At 39.5% G+C, this 15,930-nt stretch overlaps 1 protein-coding gene across 1 annotated transcript; it reads right to left on the bottom strand.

Moving 5' to 3' along the window:
• Positions 1 to 1,592: 1,592 nt before the first annotated feature.
• On the bottom strand, positions 1,593 to 4,248 carry LOC140931314 (glycoprotein-N-acetylgalactosamine 3-beta-galactosyltransferase 1-like). The gene has a single exon (XM_073381101.1). It carries the CDS (start codon positions 4,246 to 4,248, stop codon positions 3,304 to 3,306), a length of 945 nt encoding a protein of 314 aa, XP_073237202.1. The 3' UTR covers positions 1,593 to 3,303.
• Between the last annotated feature and the right edge of the window lie 11,682 nt (positions 4,249 to 15,930).

Raw genomic sequence — 15,930 nt, 5'->3', positions numbered from 1 at the left:
AGGGAAATGTTGTTTATGGGCAACGTGTTTTACAAATACTGTAGTGACATCTCTACACTAGTGTTTTGAGGGCACGACGTCCTGAAAATCGCAAATATCAATCCCCAGCAAGAAGCCACACTTTCGCCATGGAAAAAATTAGTTCCCCGAGAGACTGCGGAAATGGAGCCCAGGTTTTGGTCTGCACCTAAAACGCGTTTCGCCTAACGTGCGTACGGAGTCACACTAGCCTAGAAATAAAAAACGCAACCATAAGTGAGTTTAGTACCGGCTTAAAAGTAGCAAATCTTGGGAACAGTTTCTTTTACGGTTAACTCTTTTTTACTCTATTTACGGCTAACGGTTAAAATTTTTCAATTTTTACGGCTATCGACTAAATTTTTGGCCGTTTTACGCCTATCGGTTAACCCCATTGAGACCCTCTGTAAATAGCGACTGGGTACGAGTCTGGTGGATATCCATATCAACGAGTATCGTATTTATTCGATTAAACGCCGCGGCGTTTATTAAATTTTTAGCGTTTCCGATGCGGCGTTTATTTCTAACATGCGAAAATTGTTGCCGAGCGTTGCAAAAAGAACTCCTTCTAAAAATGCTACAACAAAACTTCGGAGGGAGGCAAGTCTTTTTGGACGAGGAATCGTATTCCGCTACGTCGCTGAAATGTCCTGCTGACCAGGAGTAAGTTAAGGTTTTAAAGCTTTATGTGTTTGCGCTGTATTTAGACGTTGTTGAGTTTTATATATAGTTTCCTTATTTCTTGCCAGGTAGTGAATTAATGACTGTACCATTTTTGTAACGGGGGGGGGGGGGGGGGGGGGGGCCATTATCGCGAGTGCCAAAGACACGACCCTTGTAGGGGATCTGGGGATATCCTTTCCCAGAAAATTTTAAATTTGGAGGCTCCGAAACGTTACTTTCAGCGCTTGTCATCAGATATGTCTCTGAAAAATGGACCTTGAATATGAAAATGGCGAACAATTGCAAGTAACTATAGCGAAAATAACTGAGTCTAAAGAAAACAAATCCAGTCACAGATTTCTCTGGCTCATCAGGTCCAGGGGGGGAGAGGCTGCCCCCCTTGCCCCCCCCCCCCCCCCCCCCCCCCCCCCCCGCTAGCTACGTCTCTGTGTACTGCCTCTCAACGACGGTAACGTTTAGTTCTTCATACAGGTTTGGTAACATATTAAAGAAAGAATATTAAGGCCCACATTGGCCGGGTGGTGGGTTGCTTAAGACTGGTAAAAATGATACGATAAAAACTTATATTGATTGAAGAAAGAAATAGCTTCTGTATGAATTTGTAATGATTGGTTTTGTGGTGGGTATTCCTCATAAGATGCAACAAGTATCTAAAAATTATGTTCCTCTTCTTCAGAAATCAGATATTTACCAGTCTTAAAATTTTAATTTGCAATAAAAATAAACAAATTAGAGACGCCATGATCATTTGAATTGCAGTCTGTGCCATTTTTTGCATGGTACAAATTATGCTTCATCACATTACCTAAAAGAGCATGTTGCAAATAAGCAGCTGAACATAGTGCACTTTTGCTGAAGAAGCCTTGATGATAAGTGTCTAAGCTCTGGGACAAAACTTCTTTTTAGTCTCTGGTTATATTTCCTCTGTACTCTCTACAATTATTGTTGTGAACACTATTTTGCTGATGCTTGAAGTTTTAAAAAAACACATAGATTGTGACATTGTCTGTTTTGACACAAGATGCTGATATTTTACTCAAGACATATTTTAATGGAGAAATATCAGCGTTTTAAATAGGACAATCACATGACTGTTGGGGGGCATATAGTTTATTTGTGGCCTGAGTAGCACCCTCGCTCCGCTCCGCTCGGGCGCAAATGATGCTACTGGGGCCAATAATAGAGGATAGATATTATTATGCAGGATTTAAGTCAAGTGTGTTGTAAATGTCCCAATCTACTTGTAAGAGGAAAATTTGGCAGCTGGCACCTCATTATGGTTGTGCTGTTTCTTTAAGTCCTGGGAGCTACTCAACAGTGTTTTGAAAGGAAAGGGTCCGCCCCATAAGTATCCTTACTTCTTACCTCTTACATATACCATTGTTGAAAAGAAAGGTATCCCTTTTCTCTCCCTTCCCCAACCAGGTTCAGGCAAACTATTTGAAAATTCTTTGCCAAAACAATTTTCTGGACACTTGATGAATGAAATGATATATCCACTTAAAAAATAAATACACCATTATGCAGCTTTTACGTCACAGTGACTAGTTCATTTAAGAATATTTGAGGCCATTATAAAACAAACTTCAGCCTGCCAGTTTTAAACCGTTAGCTTTAAGTAATGGCCCAGATAAGAAGGAAAGCACCCACCGCAATGAGCATGTCGGAATCTGATTGGTTTAAACATTAAATTTTACGAAATCTTCGCAAAGCAGCTTGTATATTGATCCAACTTCCTCACCTTGTAAAAAAATCTTGTCTGAGTCCAAATAGCACAGAAATCCTATGTGGGAAACACGTAAAATCGCAAACTTTTCTCCGCTATTGTTTGCAATTCTTATGATTGGTCGAAGTCTTTTAAACCCAAAAACCCTCTTTAAAAATGTAGTTGAAATACATTTTATTTCGTACACTGCCTTTTTGTAGGTTGATGCTTTCTTTGTGTGAAAATGAAAAGATTTCTAAGTGAGCAAAGAGTTTTGAGCTATAAAAAAGAAATTGCTTTCCGCCTTACACGGATCATTACTTAATATCCTCGAGTAACGACAGTGGCACTTTGATATATTAGGACAAAACACTAAAACAAAAAATTCTGATAGAATCACTTGGAAGAAACATGGCTAGTTAAACTGACCAGAAAACCTCACAGAATGTAACGTATAAAATACAGGGGCGTAGCCAGCTTTTTCCCTGACTAGTTGTAGGCCTGGCTGACTTTTTTTCGTCATATCCAGACCTGAAATTTGTACCCATGACTAGTGCTTAGTGACCTCACCAACACTTTGAGCTCTGAAGCTTTTTAGCTAACCCCAACAACGCACAATTTATAACAAGTGGTAGAGTGATCAAACCAAAAATTTGTAGGCCCCAGCCTACAGGTACATAAGCAGCTGGCTACGCCTCTGGAATAATATAATTAAACTGGGGGTTGAAACCAACCGAAAGGATGCAAAAATAAAATAACGTAAAGACACAAAAACCGAATTTCCGTCTACGTGCTGTATCCTTCATCCGGGAGTTTGATAAGAAAACCGAACATGTCATCGACGAGATTCTAGACTAATAAGTACTACAACGTACTTTAACCCCTTTCAGAAATTTTCAGTTATAGGTTTCAACTTTGACACGATAAATTAAGTATTCAAAGAGATACATCATTTCTGGTTTGACTTTATGGAAAGTATTTGGATAATCTGAGCAGCATTCGGGTCCAATTTTATAGGGAAGAGGAAAGCTGTATTTCAAGAGGAACTCATGTGGTGGACTGCCTGGAGTCAATTGAAGTGCTCTTTGAAAAAAGGTTTCTCTTTCGCTTGAATCCCTCGTATTCACGGGCTTCACACCCTTAGATTTAAGACATTTTGCTACAAATATATCTTCACCACCTCCTGGTGGGCAGCCACCCTCGTCCAGCGCTTTCTTGAATATTCTTAACGTTTCGCGGCTGAAAACGTAGCCGGCCCCTCCAGTGTTGTACCCGCCATCTTTAGTATACATCCTTCCGATATAATGAGGATCCGAGGGATTCAACTTGGACAGAAAATAGCGGAGATTTTCCATGATCACGTAAGTGTCGTCATCTGCCTTCAAAAACCAATCAGCGTCGTTTATGTGGCGTTGATAAATATATTCCAACGATAAACGGGTTTTTTTGAACAGTCTACCTCTTCCTTCTTCGACATTTAACCCGATTGCGGGAAAGCTGGAATCCGCTTTCGAACTGAAGAACAAAAGCATATCACAGCGTTTTCCCCATGTATCCTTCACTGATTTTGCTCTGTCTGCGAGGTTGGTTGGAGAGGTTGGTACCCAGCATAAGATTCGAGGTCGTTTAGTTTCATTTCTGTTGAAACCATTTTGGTGAAGATGCCTGTCTGCATTAGCATTGTATTGGGGACGTTTGCTTGCCGCTATTTCGAAGCGTTTATGCCAATACTGCATATAATTATTATGTTCAAAGAAGAACATTGTCACCATACCAAGAACTAGAATGGAGGCAAATTGAAAAATAATAATAGGCAAACTTGTCGCACCATATCGTACCATGCTTGGTTTGATTACAATCTGCTGGGTGTATTTTCTTCTAGCTGGGCTCTAAAAGGTTCAGGTTCTCGAATACCTTTCTATTCAAAAGCATCTAGAAAGAAAAAAGAACAAGAGAAAGCAAATGAAAGCTTGTTGTCCGCTTTCGTGATTATTCATTCAAGTGACCCCCCTGGTTTCAATTCTTTAGAAACAGCGTATGTTTTTATGTTAAAATTACAAAAGTGTACTTTTTCTTCTATAGAAATCTCACAAATGGCCATTTAATCATACTTTGGCTTGATCATAGATTATAACGCTTCCGTTAGTACCTTCCGTATTACTTTCACGCAGTTGTTTTTACCATTTCATTTTCTCTCCTTTACTCTATGAATTATCAAACGGGTTGATTCTTCTTTTTATTTCTTTCTTATTGCCTTTGAGTATAATTGCGGCCCGCACAGGACAACTCCTTATTTTTGTCTTTTTTGTCAATTAAGCGGGCGGACATCCTCTATTAAGCAGACACTAAGCAGGGGGGTGGTTAAGCGAGAAATCAAACCCAAATCCAATGGAAGACATGTAACGTCGTCGATTGGACTTCCTGGGTACTTTTACTAACTTCCTGGTTTTTTTTTTAGTTAAATTTTTTTTCCGAACTGAAATATAATCTTGAATTCTTTCACGCAGAAACGAAATACAAAATAAAAATAAGAAATTTAGCCTGATGGGAATTACTCATAGACAGCGAAAAGCGACACAATTAACACAACAACGTTAGTTCAAGCAACTTTGGTAGAGATTCAAAATGGAAAAAGTAAAATGCTCGCTGCGAACAGCAAACAGTGTTGCCGACAGCCGCAGACGTTTGGTTTTAGAATGCCGACCCATTTTTAGTTCCATCGAAAAATTATTTTAACGACACGTGACAATTAACCTACACTTATTTTTGCTCAAATTCCTGAGTTAAGCCCGGGCTTAATGACTTAAAGGCAGCTACGTAACTGAGAGTGACAGTAAGTTCGGTATAGATTTATTAAGATAGTACACATGTATCAGCTTTGTACCTTGTTATGAATTGTAAGTGAATAACATATGTCATTTTAGTCGATTTACGTGTAACCACACATTTATTCATTCAAAATATTGCCTAATTCTGATTGGCTAAAAGCACACGCATAATTCACCATAACCAGTTACTGATGACCAAATTTGGAAGAATTTTGTGTTTAACGAGGAAATGACGTCAAAAATGCAGCCTTCTACAGGTTAATGTACCGTTAACCGAGAAGACCTGGGGACGAGATTGAGTTGTTTTCGTTGTAAAAACTAAAATGGCGGACACTTCACTCGTTTTAAGAGTAAGAACTACAGCTGGAAATAGGCGAAATAATGGCTAAAAACATAGCAAAAACAGCAAGAAGACAACTCGGAGGGCGACATCTGCTATTTAGAGAATATTTGCGGAGCTGGACAAACCTAAACGTAAACTATCGAAGATAAACTTAACATCGATGCAGGTAAGCTTGTTTTAGCTATGTTTTTAAACTAGGAATCAGTTTGAATGAATAATAAAACAATTATTGAATTCGGCTTTCGTATCATATGAAGATTTATGGAGATCTCGGAGGGTGTTATCCGCCTCGGCCTACGGCTTCGACGGATAACACCCTCCTCGATCTCCATATTTCTTCATAATATATTTAGCCTCATTCATTAACTGTTAATATATAAAATGTCAGCAAGTCCACAGCAACAGATCAATGAGTGGTGCCGGATCTCCCAGTTGTACACCTGGATCAGTACAATTTAAAAACTTGTAGAAAAATATGAAACGGGAAACTGATCCTTACGGCAGGGCGATGAAGAAGTAAACAAAAGAAAAAAACAAAAGAGGTAATATATACACCTTATTCGATGGTTTAGCATGTAATACGTGCGGATATTTTGCGAGTTGCGTAGTATTTTTCCGAGCCCCGCAGGGGCGAGGAAAAATACGAGTAATGAACAAAATGGTATTTTGGCTTCTATTTTCTAATAAGAGTATCCAAAACATCCTGATTCTGTCAGCCATGGTTGCTCCTTTTGCATCCGCCGGTATTCGCCCTGTTGTAAACCGGTTAAACCAGAACACTACAGTGTATTACGGCCTCGTATTTTAGTTGTTCTCTTGACCTTATATGGTAAAATGACATAATAGTGGAATAATAATAACAGTTATTAATGTGCTCAGTACTGGGTCATCAGCGTGACAGAAAAATGTCAGAAAATAGCATTTCTGTTTGCAAGACTTTGTTGCTTTCATTAACGTTCATTTAATATCACTTGACTGTTAACTTTTCATTTATCAGTTAACTACTAATTTTTTTGGCCAATTATCAGTTAACTACTGGTTTTACCCAAATATCAGTTAACTGTTAACTTCATTCCACCCCCTTATTACAGCTGATTTCATTGCTATGTATACACCCGGATTTTCAGACATGATTCGACGGTCATGATTCGACCTGTCATGATTCGACACTAATCACGTGACGTATCGCTTCGCGGTACGTAACGTACGGTTGCAAAAATAATTGAGAGTTCTGCCGTGGGATCCGAAACAGTGAGAGAAAAATCTGGTTGGCAACGAAAGCTTAGCACGAAAGGACATAAGTGAAACGAAGCCAGAATCCCGACAAATGCGTTTTACTTGAAGAGGAAAGCTTTGTTGCCTGGAAAGCAGCGACGTGATACAGAAATTATGATCACATGTGATACCTTGAGTTCTATTGCCGCGTTCGAATGTAATTTCTGTATGCCATTTCATAATGGACAAAATATTATCAGTACGGCGAAAAGCGAAATAGTCCGATGGTTTATCGTTTAGTCTTCTTCCGTATGACAAGGTTTCGGTATTTTGCCGTTGGTGAATACCACCCGCAATTTACGTGTAACAGTGATGCAAATTTAGTCAACCGGGAGGCAAATTTGTATTTCTTCAAGTTGGTACTTTTTCGTCCTTACTTAGCTTCTGCATGGTTTAAATGACAGGAAAACTTGACGTTTTGCAGAAGAAATCAACAGATAAATTGATCAGTCTGCCGTTATGAAAGAATTTGCTGGAGAGTTTGAAAGTTTTGTTTTGTCGACCATTGAAAAATATCACAATGTTCGGTCCTCGACCTATGACCCTAGTGAGCACAAATAGAGAAAACCATACATAAAAGAAAGCAACATTTGTTTTTATTGAAAAAGGGTAAAATATAATATTTCCTTAAAGATCAGGGTAGAAGCTTAAAAAAAGTTGAGAAAAGAGCCGAAAAACTTATTGATCGAGACGTCCACACGCCCGTTAAAATGTATTGCGATTAGATTGCGTGACTTGTATGAGAGGCTGTTGTCTGAAAAGGAGAACAAATTATGGATCATGCTCCTCTTTTTCTGAATTACAAGAGAAACATTCAAGCTATCATTAAAGTAACTTTCAGATTGTGTGCTTTGATTCCTGTAGGATATTCAAGGTAAAATACTGTACTACTTGGTAACCTCTCGGTCGAATCATGACGGTCGAATCATGACCGTCGAATCATGTCTAAAAATCAGGGTGTATACACAGCACTGAAATCAGCTGTAAGATAGTACACATGTATCAGCTTTGTGTCATGAATTGTAAGTGAATTATATGTCATTTTAGTAGATTTAACCACACTGTTGACTCTGAAGATGATTACCGCACAGGTTGTCGAAACGTCAGTCACTGTCAACAACAACAGTCCTATTCAGGACTACGTTCACCCGGACGATGAAACTCAACCTACTTTTGAACTGTTATTCTTCTCGCTTTACAATACATTAGTTAAACGAGATGCCTATTATTCTTGACTCTGTCTACGTCAGTGTTGTAAATAAGAGTGAAAATATTTTGTTCTCGTTTCACTGCAGAGTGAAAACAGAGTCATTAGGACTCTTTTGAGCTGAACTGACACTTTTTAAGACTTCTAAGGATGTAAGTATATAGCTGTTCATATACTCCATACGAATCAAACTTAATAAAACATGATAATTCTTTAGTTGGAACATAGTTATTATTCCGCTCTATTAACTGTGGTTTGAATTTTGATGGCGTCACGTTTTAAGTTTCAATTCAAATTTTTTCAGAACAGCCGTCACGCGGAAAATTATCCGACATTAGATTCTCGTACAAACCGACTGTAATTTCTCACGCGGTTGCCTTCTCGTCAAGATGGCTTCCGAAACCTTAACAAGGTCTATAGGCCGATCACTACATTCAGAGATCCTTAATGAAGACAGGATGAAGCTCAAAACGTCTTCACGGTGGCCACCTCACTTTCTGTTTAATATTCAAAAGTGTATTCATGATTATCAAAGTATATATCGAAATGTAATTTCAGTGATTAGTGAATTCCCATTTGGTTTTTGTTCTTTGTTTTTGCTTTTTCGTTTGACAACGGTATTGTAGGTAGCGATTCAGTTATAAAAGTTCGGGCGTGAATAACGGGTCATTATCTTGAACAGATTTATTGAATAATACCCGATGTAAACACGCAATGCTTAAACCAAACTTTTGACGAGGATTGTCATAAAACTTCAAAGGCGCTATTAGGCGTCCTGCTTCAAACCGAGATGAGGAAGTTTGAAGCCTTGCTAGGTCAAGGCTTGCAAACCGAACAACACTTATAATAACTCTCTTATTCTAAATGGAAAAGAACGAAATTAAAGTGTCAAGTTAGATTAGATAACAGAAAGGCGTTGGCTTCCTTGAATACGGTAACCAGAGAGTTTTGGAAACCAAACTGATTACGACGCTCGGAGGAGACACATATCGTACAATGGACAATAAACACACGACACACACATGCACTAATATCTTCCTGGGGCAAAAAGGAATTAAAACAAATCAAGCTTATACCTTCGCACTTGCGAAGTGGAACTTCCGAATGATGTACTCGATGTAGGGTTTCTTGCAAAAACAAAACAAAAACGTACCTAAATTGAAATCACGTTTCACCTGACCTGCTTGCTTGCGGAACTACACATTCACACACTGAATCAAAGTTCTGCCCATAGTTAGTACTACTAACTATGTTCTGCCCTAACCCATGCATGACATATATGCATCTTCTACAAGCATGTAATTATTTTGGAGACAAAAGGGCGTTGAAATGGACGCGACAAGCAGCCTGAAGGTATTCTCGGCTTGCACTGTCACACAATGAAAAATAAAAATGCAAACCATTCAATACAGAAGGACTAGAATCTAGGAAATGAAAACAGATAAAAATACAAAAACCCTTGCCAAGAATTAGGTCTGTGAAATATTTCAAATGCGAGATATCGGGAAAAACGGTTTACCTAAATTTATAAAGCTTTGTATGGAAACGCCATGTTGGTGTCCCTTTCAGGAACACCAATATGGCCGCCGGATACTAACAGAAACATCTGTTTTCGAGATTTCCTACTAATACGTGAATTCTTCACTTTAGGAACTCATAAAGATTACAGTAATATTTATTCTGAGACAAGGAATGTTTAGATTGCAAAATCTCCTAAAATCGGTAATGTTTTTAACCCACGTAAGAGCTTTCCCGGCCGCCAGCTAAATGCAGCGTCACGCAAAAGCCTGGAAATTCAAGCGTCCTCTCTCGCAAAACGAAGAACCCTTTCGAACCAAAAAGTTGTTTATGTAAAGGTGTTTAGGTACTGTAATACCTCGTGAAAGTAGAAACTCAGAAGAATCGATAGTTTCTTAGTTTGATTTTTGGTGACGTCACGTGCAACCCAAGAATTGTGGGTAGTTTAGTGGGCGAAAACAATCTTTATTTTGGTGTTTCTTGATGTTACGGAAACTATTGGCCCTGAGGCTCAACCCCTTACTTTTAAAAAACCATTTTTAACAGACAAGGAACCCCTTTCGTATGAATTTTCATTAACAAATGGTGACCCTTTCACATACTTAGTTTAGAGCTTTCCATCCCTTTTAACTGCTATAAATGCACGTAGGGCATACCCTGCGGGGTTGAATTTTTCCTGTTAGGTTTTACCTTTGACACTGTAAATTAAGTATTCAAGTAGATACATTATTTCTTGTGTGACTTTATGGAAAGTACTTGGGTAATCTGAGCAGAAAGCGGGTCTATTTTCATAAGGAAGAGGAAAGCTGTAATTGAAGAGGAACTCATGCGGTGGACGACCGGGTATCAATTGTGGTGTAGTCAATCCCTCGTACTCACGGGTTTCGCACCCCGAGATTTAAGACATTTTCCTATAAATGTGCCTTCACCACCTCCTCGTGGGCATCCACCCTCGTCCAGCACTTTCTTGAATATTCTTAACGTCTCGCGGCTGAAAACGTAGCCGGCCCCTCCCGTGTTGAGATCCGCCATAAGTAGTAAACATCCTTCCGATATAATGAGGATCCGAGGGATTTAACTTGGACAGAAAATAGCGGAGATTTTCCGTGATCTAAAACCACTCAGCGTCGTGCATATGGTGTTGATAAATGTACTGCGCGGGTTTTGTTAACCAGAGCTTTTTTTTTCCTTCTTCAACATTTAACCCGATTGCAGGAAATCTGGAATCCACTTTCGAACTGAAGAACAAGAGCACATCACAGCGTTTTCCCCATGTATTCACTGATTTTGCTCTTTCAGTGAGGCTGATTGGAGAGGTTGCTATCCAGCAAAAGATTCGAGATCGCTTAATTTCCATTCCCCAGTGTTGAAACCATTTATGCACCTAGCTGCATTGTGTTGGCTACGTTTGTTTGTTTGTTATTTAGAGGTGTCCATACTGTATATGTAAATATAATGTCTAAGCAAGAACATAGTCATCATACCAAAAACTATAATGCAGGCAAATTGAAAAATAATACCACGCAAACTTGTCGCACCATGTCGCACCATGTTTGGTCGCAGTCTGCCGGGTGTAAACTCTCCTAGCAAACATGAGTGAAAGTTCAACTTTTCGGAAACTTTGTTATTCGAAAATATCTAGAAAGAAAAACACGAGAAGGCAAATGAAAGCTTGTTGCCTACTTACGCTGACCATGGGGTCATATTAAAAACTGCACAATAAAACAGTCGCGATTATTGATTTAATTGGCCCCATGGCTGGCTTCAATTCTTCATAACCAGCTAAGGTTAAAATTACATAAGTTTCTTCTTCTTTTTCTTCCTTTCTTGTTCCCTTTCAGTAAAGTGTGTTGAAATTTTTGTAAAATTGCGACAAACATCCTTAAAAAACAGAAATAAAAAGCCAATCAAATCATCCTTCTTTTTTGGCAATCATCTAAAGCTCATCCCCCTGATCTTTCGCACACGTTTTAAACTTCAGGAGGTTGAAACTACTATGAGGTGAAATTGCATTTCAAAACCTCTTCACTTTCGAAAGATAACGGCCAAACATTAAGATTGTCCAGGTTTAACTCTGTTACGAACAATAAAAAATTCATCTAAAAATATCTCGAATTTTGCTGAAACTTCACGAATACTGAGGCAGGTATTGGAGGGAAATTGCTGCCGTGAGACGGATTATGGTAAAAAAACTCCTAGTGATGAGAAATACGAATGCAAGTAAATCATAGATAATGGCGTCATATTATCGTTACCTATGACGACTTCGAGACAAATCATTGCTCATAACAAATTTTCATATTTGTCTGATCACTTGTGGTAATCGTGCAAAGGGATTTTCGGTGACGCGCGATGGGTCCCAAATTATCAGCGTGATGCGTGATCGGGACAAAATTAGCCGCGTAAGGCGTGATTGGGCTTAGCTGGGTGGTGCGTGATTTACTATTTTCATAACGGGTGTTGCGTGATTTTCCTTTTAGATGCCCATGATTGGTGAATATGACTTGAAACTAGAAACAGAAACTAAAAACAGATAGTCTGACGTCATTTTCAAGTCATTTTTCTTGTTCCTCAAGCTCGCCTAATCTCCTGTCAAAATCGCACTGTGACCTCTATTCGCTGTATTCTTAGCCTTTTCCAGGCGTTCAGATAATAGAATGCAAGCTAAAAACTGACGACGAAAAAAAAATTAAACGAAGGGAGACTGGAGAGGGAAAAGGGGAGGGAACCCTCGCTCTTGCCCTAGTCTACCCTCGTTTTCCCCACGTATGATTTAACTCGCTCCCCACATCTGAATTCCGCGCTCTACTATCTGAACGCCTGGAATCGCCTTTGTAAAATTAAGGTCATTCAATTAACTGTCAACACTTGATCCTACCAAAAAATGACACCGAAAACTATTTACTGGACCTGATTCATTCAGCGGGTGAGATATTATCTTGTTAACTTAATGCAACTGAAACTCATTCCCGCGCACTTTTACGCTCTTTTTTCGAATTTAAAGATTGTTGTTGTTGCCGTTTGTTTGTTGTTGATTAAGAGGGAATCAATAGTTTTGTATAGAGATTAAGGATGGTAACCACAAGGAGGGTATAAGGGCATGTTTGTGATGGTTATCATTCCGGCAAAGATTAAGATTATAACACTTTTTTTTGTTCCCACGGATTGAGTTAGTCATACTACTCTCCTAGCTGATGGTCGACTAACTCCTGGGTGAAGTTTGACCAGCGTGTTCACTGGATTCACGGTTGGGGTACCGTGGGCGTGGCCCCCTGGCGGGCAGCAGTTCCTTTATTTACGGGGAAAACTTAAAATGTGAGTGAAGCATTGCTATTTTTCTTGTTCCGTTGAAAATCAATCGAAATGACTGGTCTAGAAGACTTTAAAAGACAATTTGAATTAACGTGAGAAGGTTTCATCGGATCGCACGCAAAACTTTGTGATCTGAATGAATGCTTGGATGGCTTGCCATCCAGCGAGCCGCTGCTAAGTACTATATCCTAGCATGTGACTAAGTTCTGCAAAGGACTAATCGTGTTCAATTGTATGACAGTAATGGCGGCATGTAAGATATTTTAGTCCTTTTATAATCAATATATTTAGTTGTTCAATGATTTACTATTGTAGCGCACGGCTCTCCGGGAGAACACTTTTTAGTGAAGAGGACGATACGGATAAATACAATTTTTGTTGTTGTTGTTTGTCTGAAACTGTGTATCCTGTTTAAGACTATGTGCATACATATATATGAACAGCAACTTCCCGGGTCGTCACAAGTGTTGACACACATCAGACATCGTGCCTGCGCGGATGGCCGAGAGGATTTGATGCACTAAATTCCAGTCCTCACTCCTGAATTCGAACTTCGAGAAGTCACTCGTTAGGTGACGGCGTGTTCCCCACCGTCGCCGTCATGGTATCAAATATTTTACCAAATATTTTATACTCTTTGTAACATGACGAATATTATAGATCTCCTGACATCTTTCTCAACATTTATTTTTCATTTCATATTCATTAGAGTAAAAACTGTACAAACACTTCATTAAATATGCTCTCCACTCTTAGATACCTATCCTTTCGCCTGCTTTTTACAAAGCAGCCGTAAAAGGCTGATAACAACCGGTTTTTGAATCGATTTGCAGAACAATAATATTTGACTGTAAATCATGATCAAATTTTGAACGTTCTTGACGGTAACAAAATAATATCTAACATCTTGGCTTCTTCACATAAAGTTTTTTTTCATATATATTTGTAAATATAGAGTCTATGTAAAAACCTGAAATTCTCGTAAGTAGTAACTACTTTCTCATTCTATAAATATCCTGTAACAAAACTGAAGCAAAAATATCCTGGCAGACTTAGCCTGCGAGCGAGCTCCCTGGGGCACTCTGGCGGCGGGGCGGGAAAAGGAAGGAGAGCTTGCAACTACGTCTCTGGAATTTGAATATCTACATCGAAAGAGTCGATGCGATGCGAAATGCTGATTGGTGGAGATAGCATAAGTAATGACGTCAATACCCTTGGCACGTGCTGTCATGTGTTGTTTAATGTTTGTTTACATTCCCGCTCGTTTCCGCTTCGCGGTGATTGGCGGAAATCTGACAGCTCAGTCGACAGGGAGCTACAGGGGAATTGGAGGCAACATTCAAATTCCAGATAGGCCGTTGCAAGCTCTCCTTCCTTTTCGCGCCCCGCCGCTAGAGCGGCCCGGAGAGCTCGCTCGCAGGCTAAGCAGACTAGTCTTTATCGGTCAAATTTTTCAGCAGGTCGCAATTTCGTCTGGTACTGTCGTGTAAACGTAACCTTAGTACAACTTTTACCAGTGTATTTTTAGCGTCAGTAAAACGCGGGGTCGGGGCCGGGGCCGGGGCCGGGGCCAGGGTCTATCTTGTTTTTTTTTTTTAAAGAATGCTGTTTTAGGGTTAGGGTGAGGAATCCTAACCCTAACCCCCGGGCCCGCGTTTTACTGAAGTTTGGACCCCAAAACAACAGCTAAATTACAATAATGTAAGAGTTTTATTAAATTGACACCAGATGCTTTGATTTTTGAATATAGAGCGCTTTCCACCTGTATAAAAAAACTAGTGAACAATTTCCACAAATGAAACAGTACCACTCTTTCCCAGTACACCGGTACTGTAAACATGGCTGCCCTCCTTTCAGTCTGGAACGTTTAGTTGTTACTTCTGCGACGAAAGCAAATGGTCCTGTGATTTTTCGTTATTCCGGTAAAAAAAAAGGAAAAAAACGAGGAAAGTGTAATACCTCTGGTGTTTCTTGCTTTCTTTTTAAGACCACTCCACTTAAAATCACCGTTCCTTTCTTAACAAATGGAAAACGCTCTTTATAATTTATTGGAAAACAGAATAAGAATTGACACGCATTATTACTACAGACTTGACCCGGTGCTGTTACTGATGATCTGCGACTTTCACGTTTCCCATAAATCAATTTGTTTTCCCATCAAATTTTGCATAAGGATTGTTTTCAATTTCTCTTGGGGCCAGTAATGGTCCCTTGAGAAAACGAAAAGAAAACCTACGCAAAATGTTGTAGGAAAAACAAATTGCATTTTGGGGTACGTGAAAGTCGAAGATACGCAGTAATTTTCAGTAGTCATGCCTCAAACACCGTCATTCCATGGAATTAGATGGCAATTGTACTTAACAAAACATGGTCGGGTTACGCAAGGCAAACGTTTGAAACTTATTCATCTGTTATTCATTAAGCAAAACTTATTCATCTGTCGAGCGCCCAAGCAGTGCAGAATCTACTGCAAAGACGAATGTCACACGCTCCATCGTGTTCGGAAAAATAGTCTTAGGAATACTGCAATAATTTTTTTTGACTCGGTATTTAACACACGTTAGCAGTCTCAAACCCAAGAAAAAAGTCGAAACCCAACTGCTTTTAATTTATCTCCCGCCATCATAAGGCGAACGCAAGCGAACGTCGCGTCGCGTCAGTAACGAAGTCACGAACTGTCCTTTTTGATAGAAACGATGATCAGCGGGGGTTAATTTATCATGACCTAGGGGTCGGCGAAATTGTAGGAGCTGTGGGTAGGTGATCTGGGGAAGCCAGGTAAAGGGGTTATTATTTACTTTTTAGGAAGGCTCACTGGGTTGAATAAATTATGAGTGAAACCAAAGGGTGAGGTGTAAATTTTCGCAACTACCCTTCCTGGCACATAATAAATTAAAACCACCTTAACTGTTTGGCTCAAAGACCACAGAATGAAGAGTCATTATCGCCACATTACGTCAGGGATGAATCAAATCCTATCCCACCGAAAAGACGCCGGAGTTATCCTTGTTCCTTTGTTTCCGTTGTGAATTTTGTACGC

The sequence above is a fragment of the Porites lutea genome, chromosome 1, assembly GCF_958299795.1.
Source record: "Porites lutea chromosome 1, jaPorLute2.1, whole genome shotgun sequence".
Taxonomy (NCBI): Eukaryota; Metazoa; Cnidaria; class Anthozoa; order Scleractinia; family Poritidae; genus Porites; species Porites lutea.
This window is presented reverse-complemented; position numbering and strand designations above follow the sequence as displayed.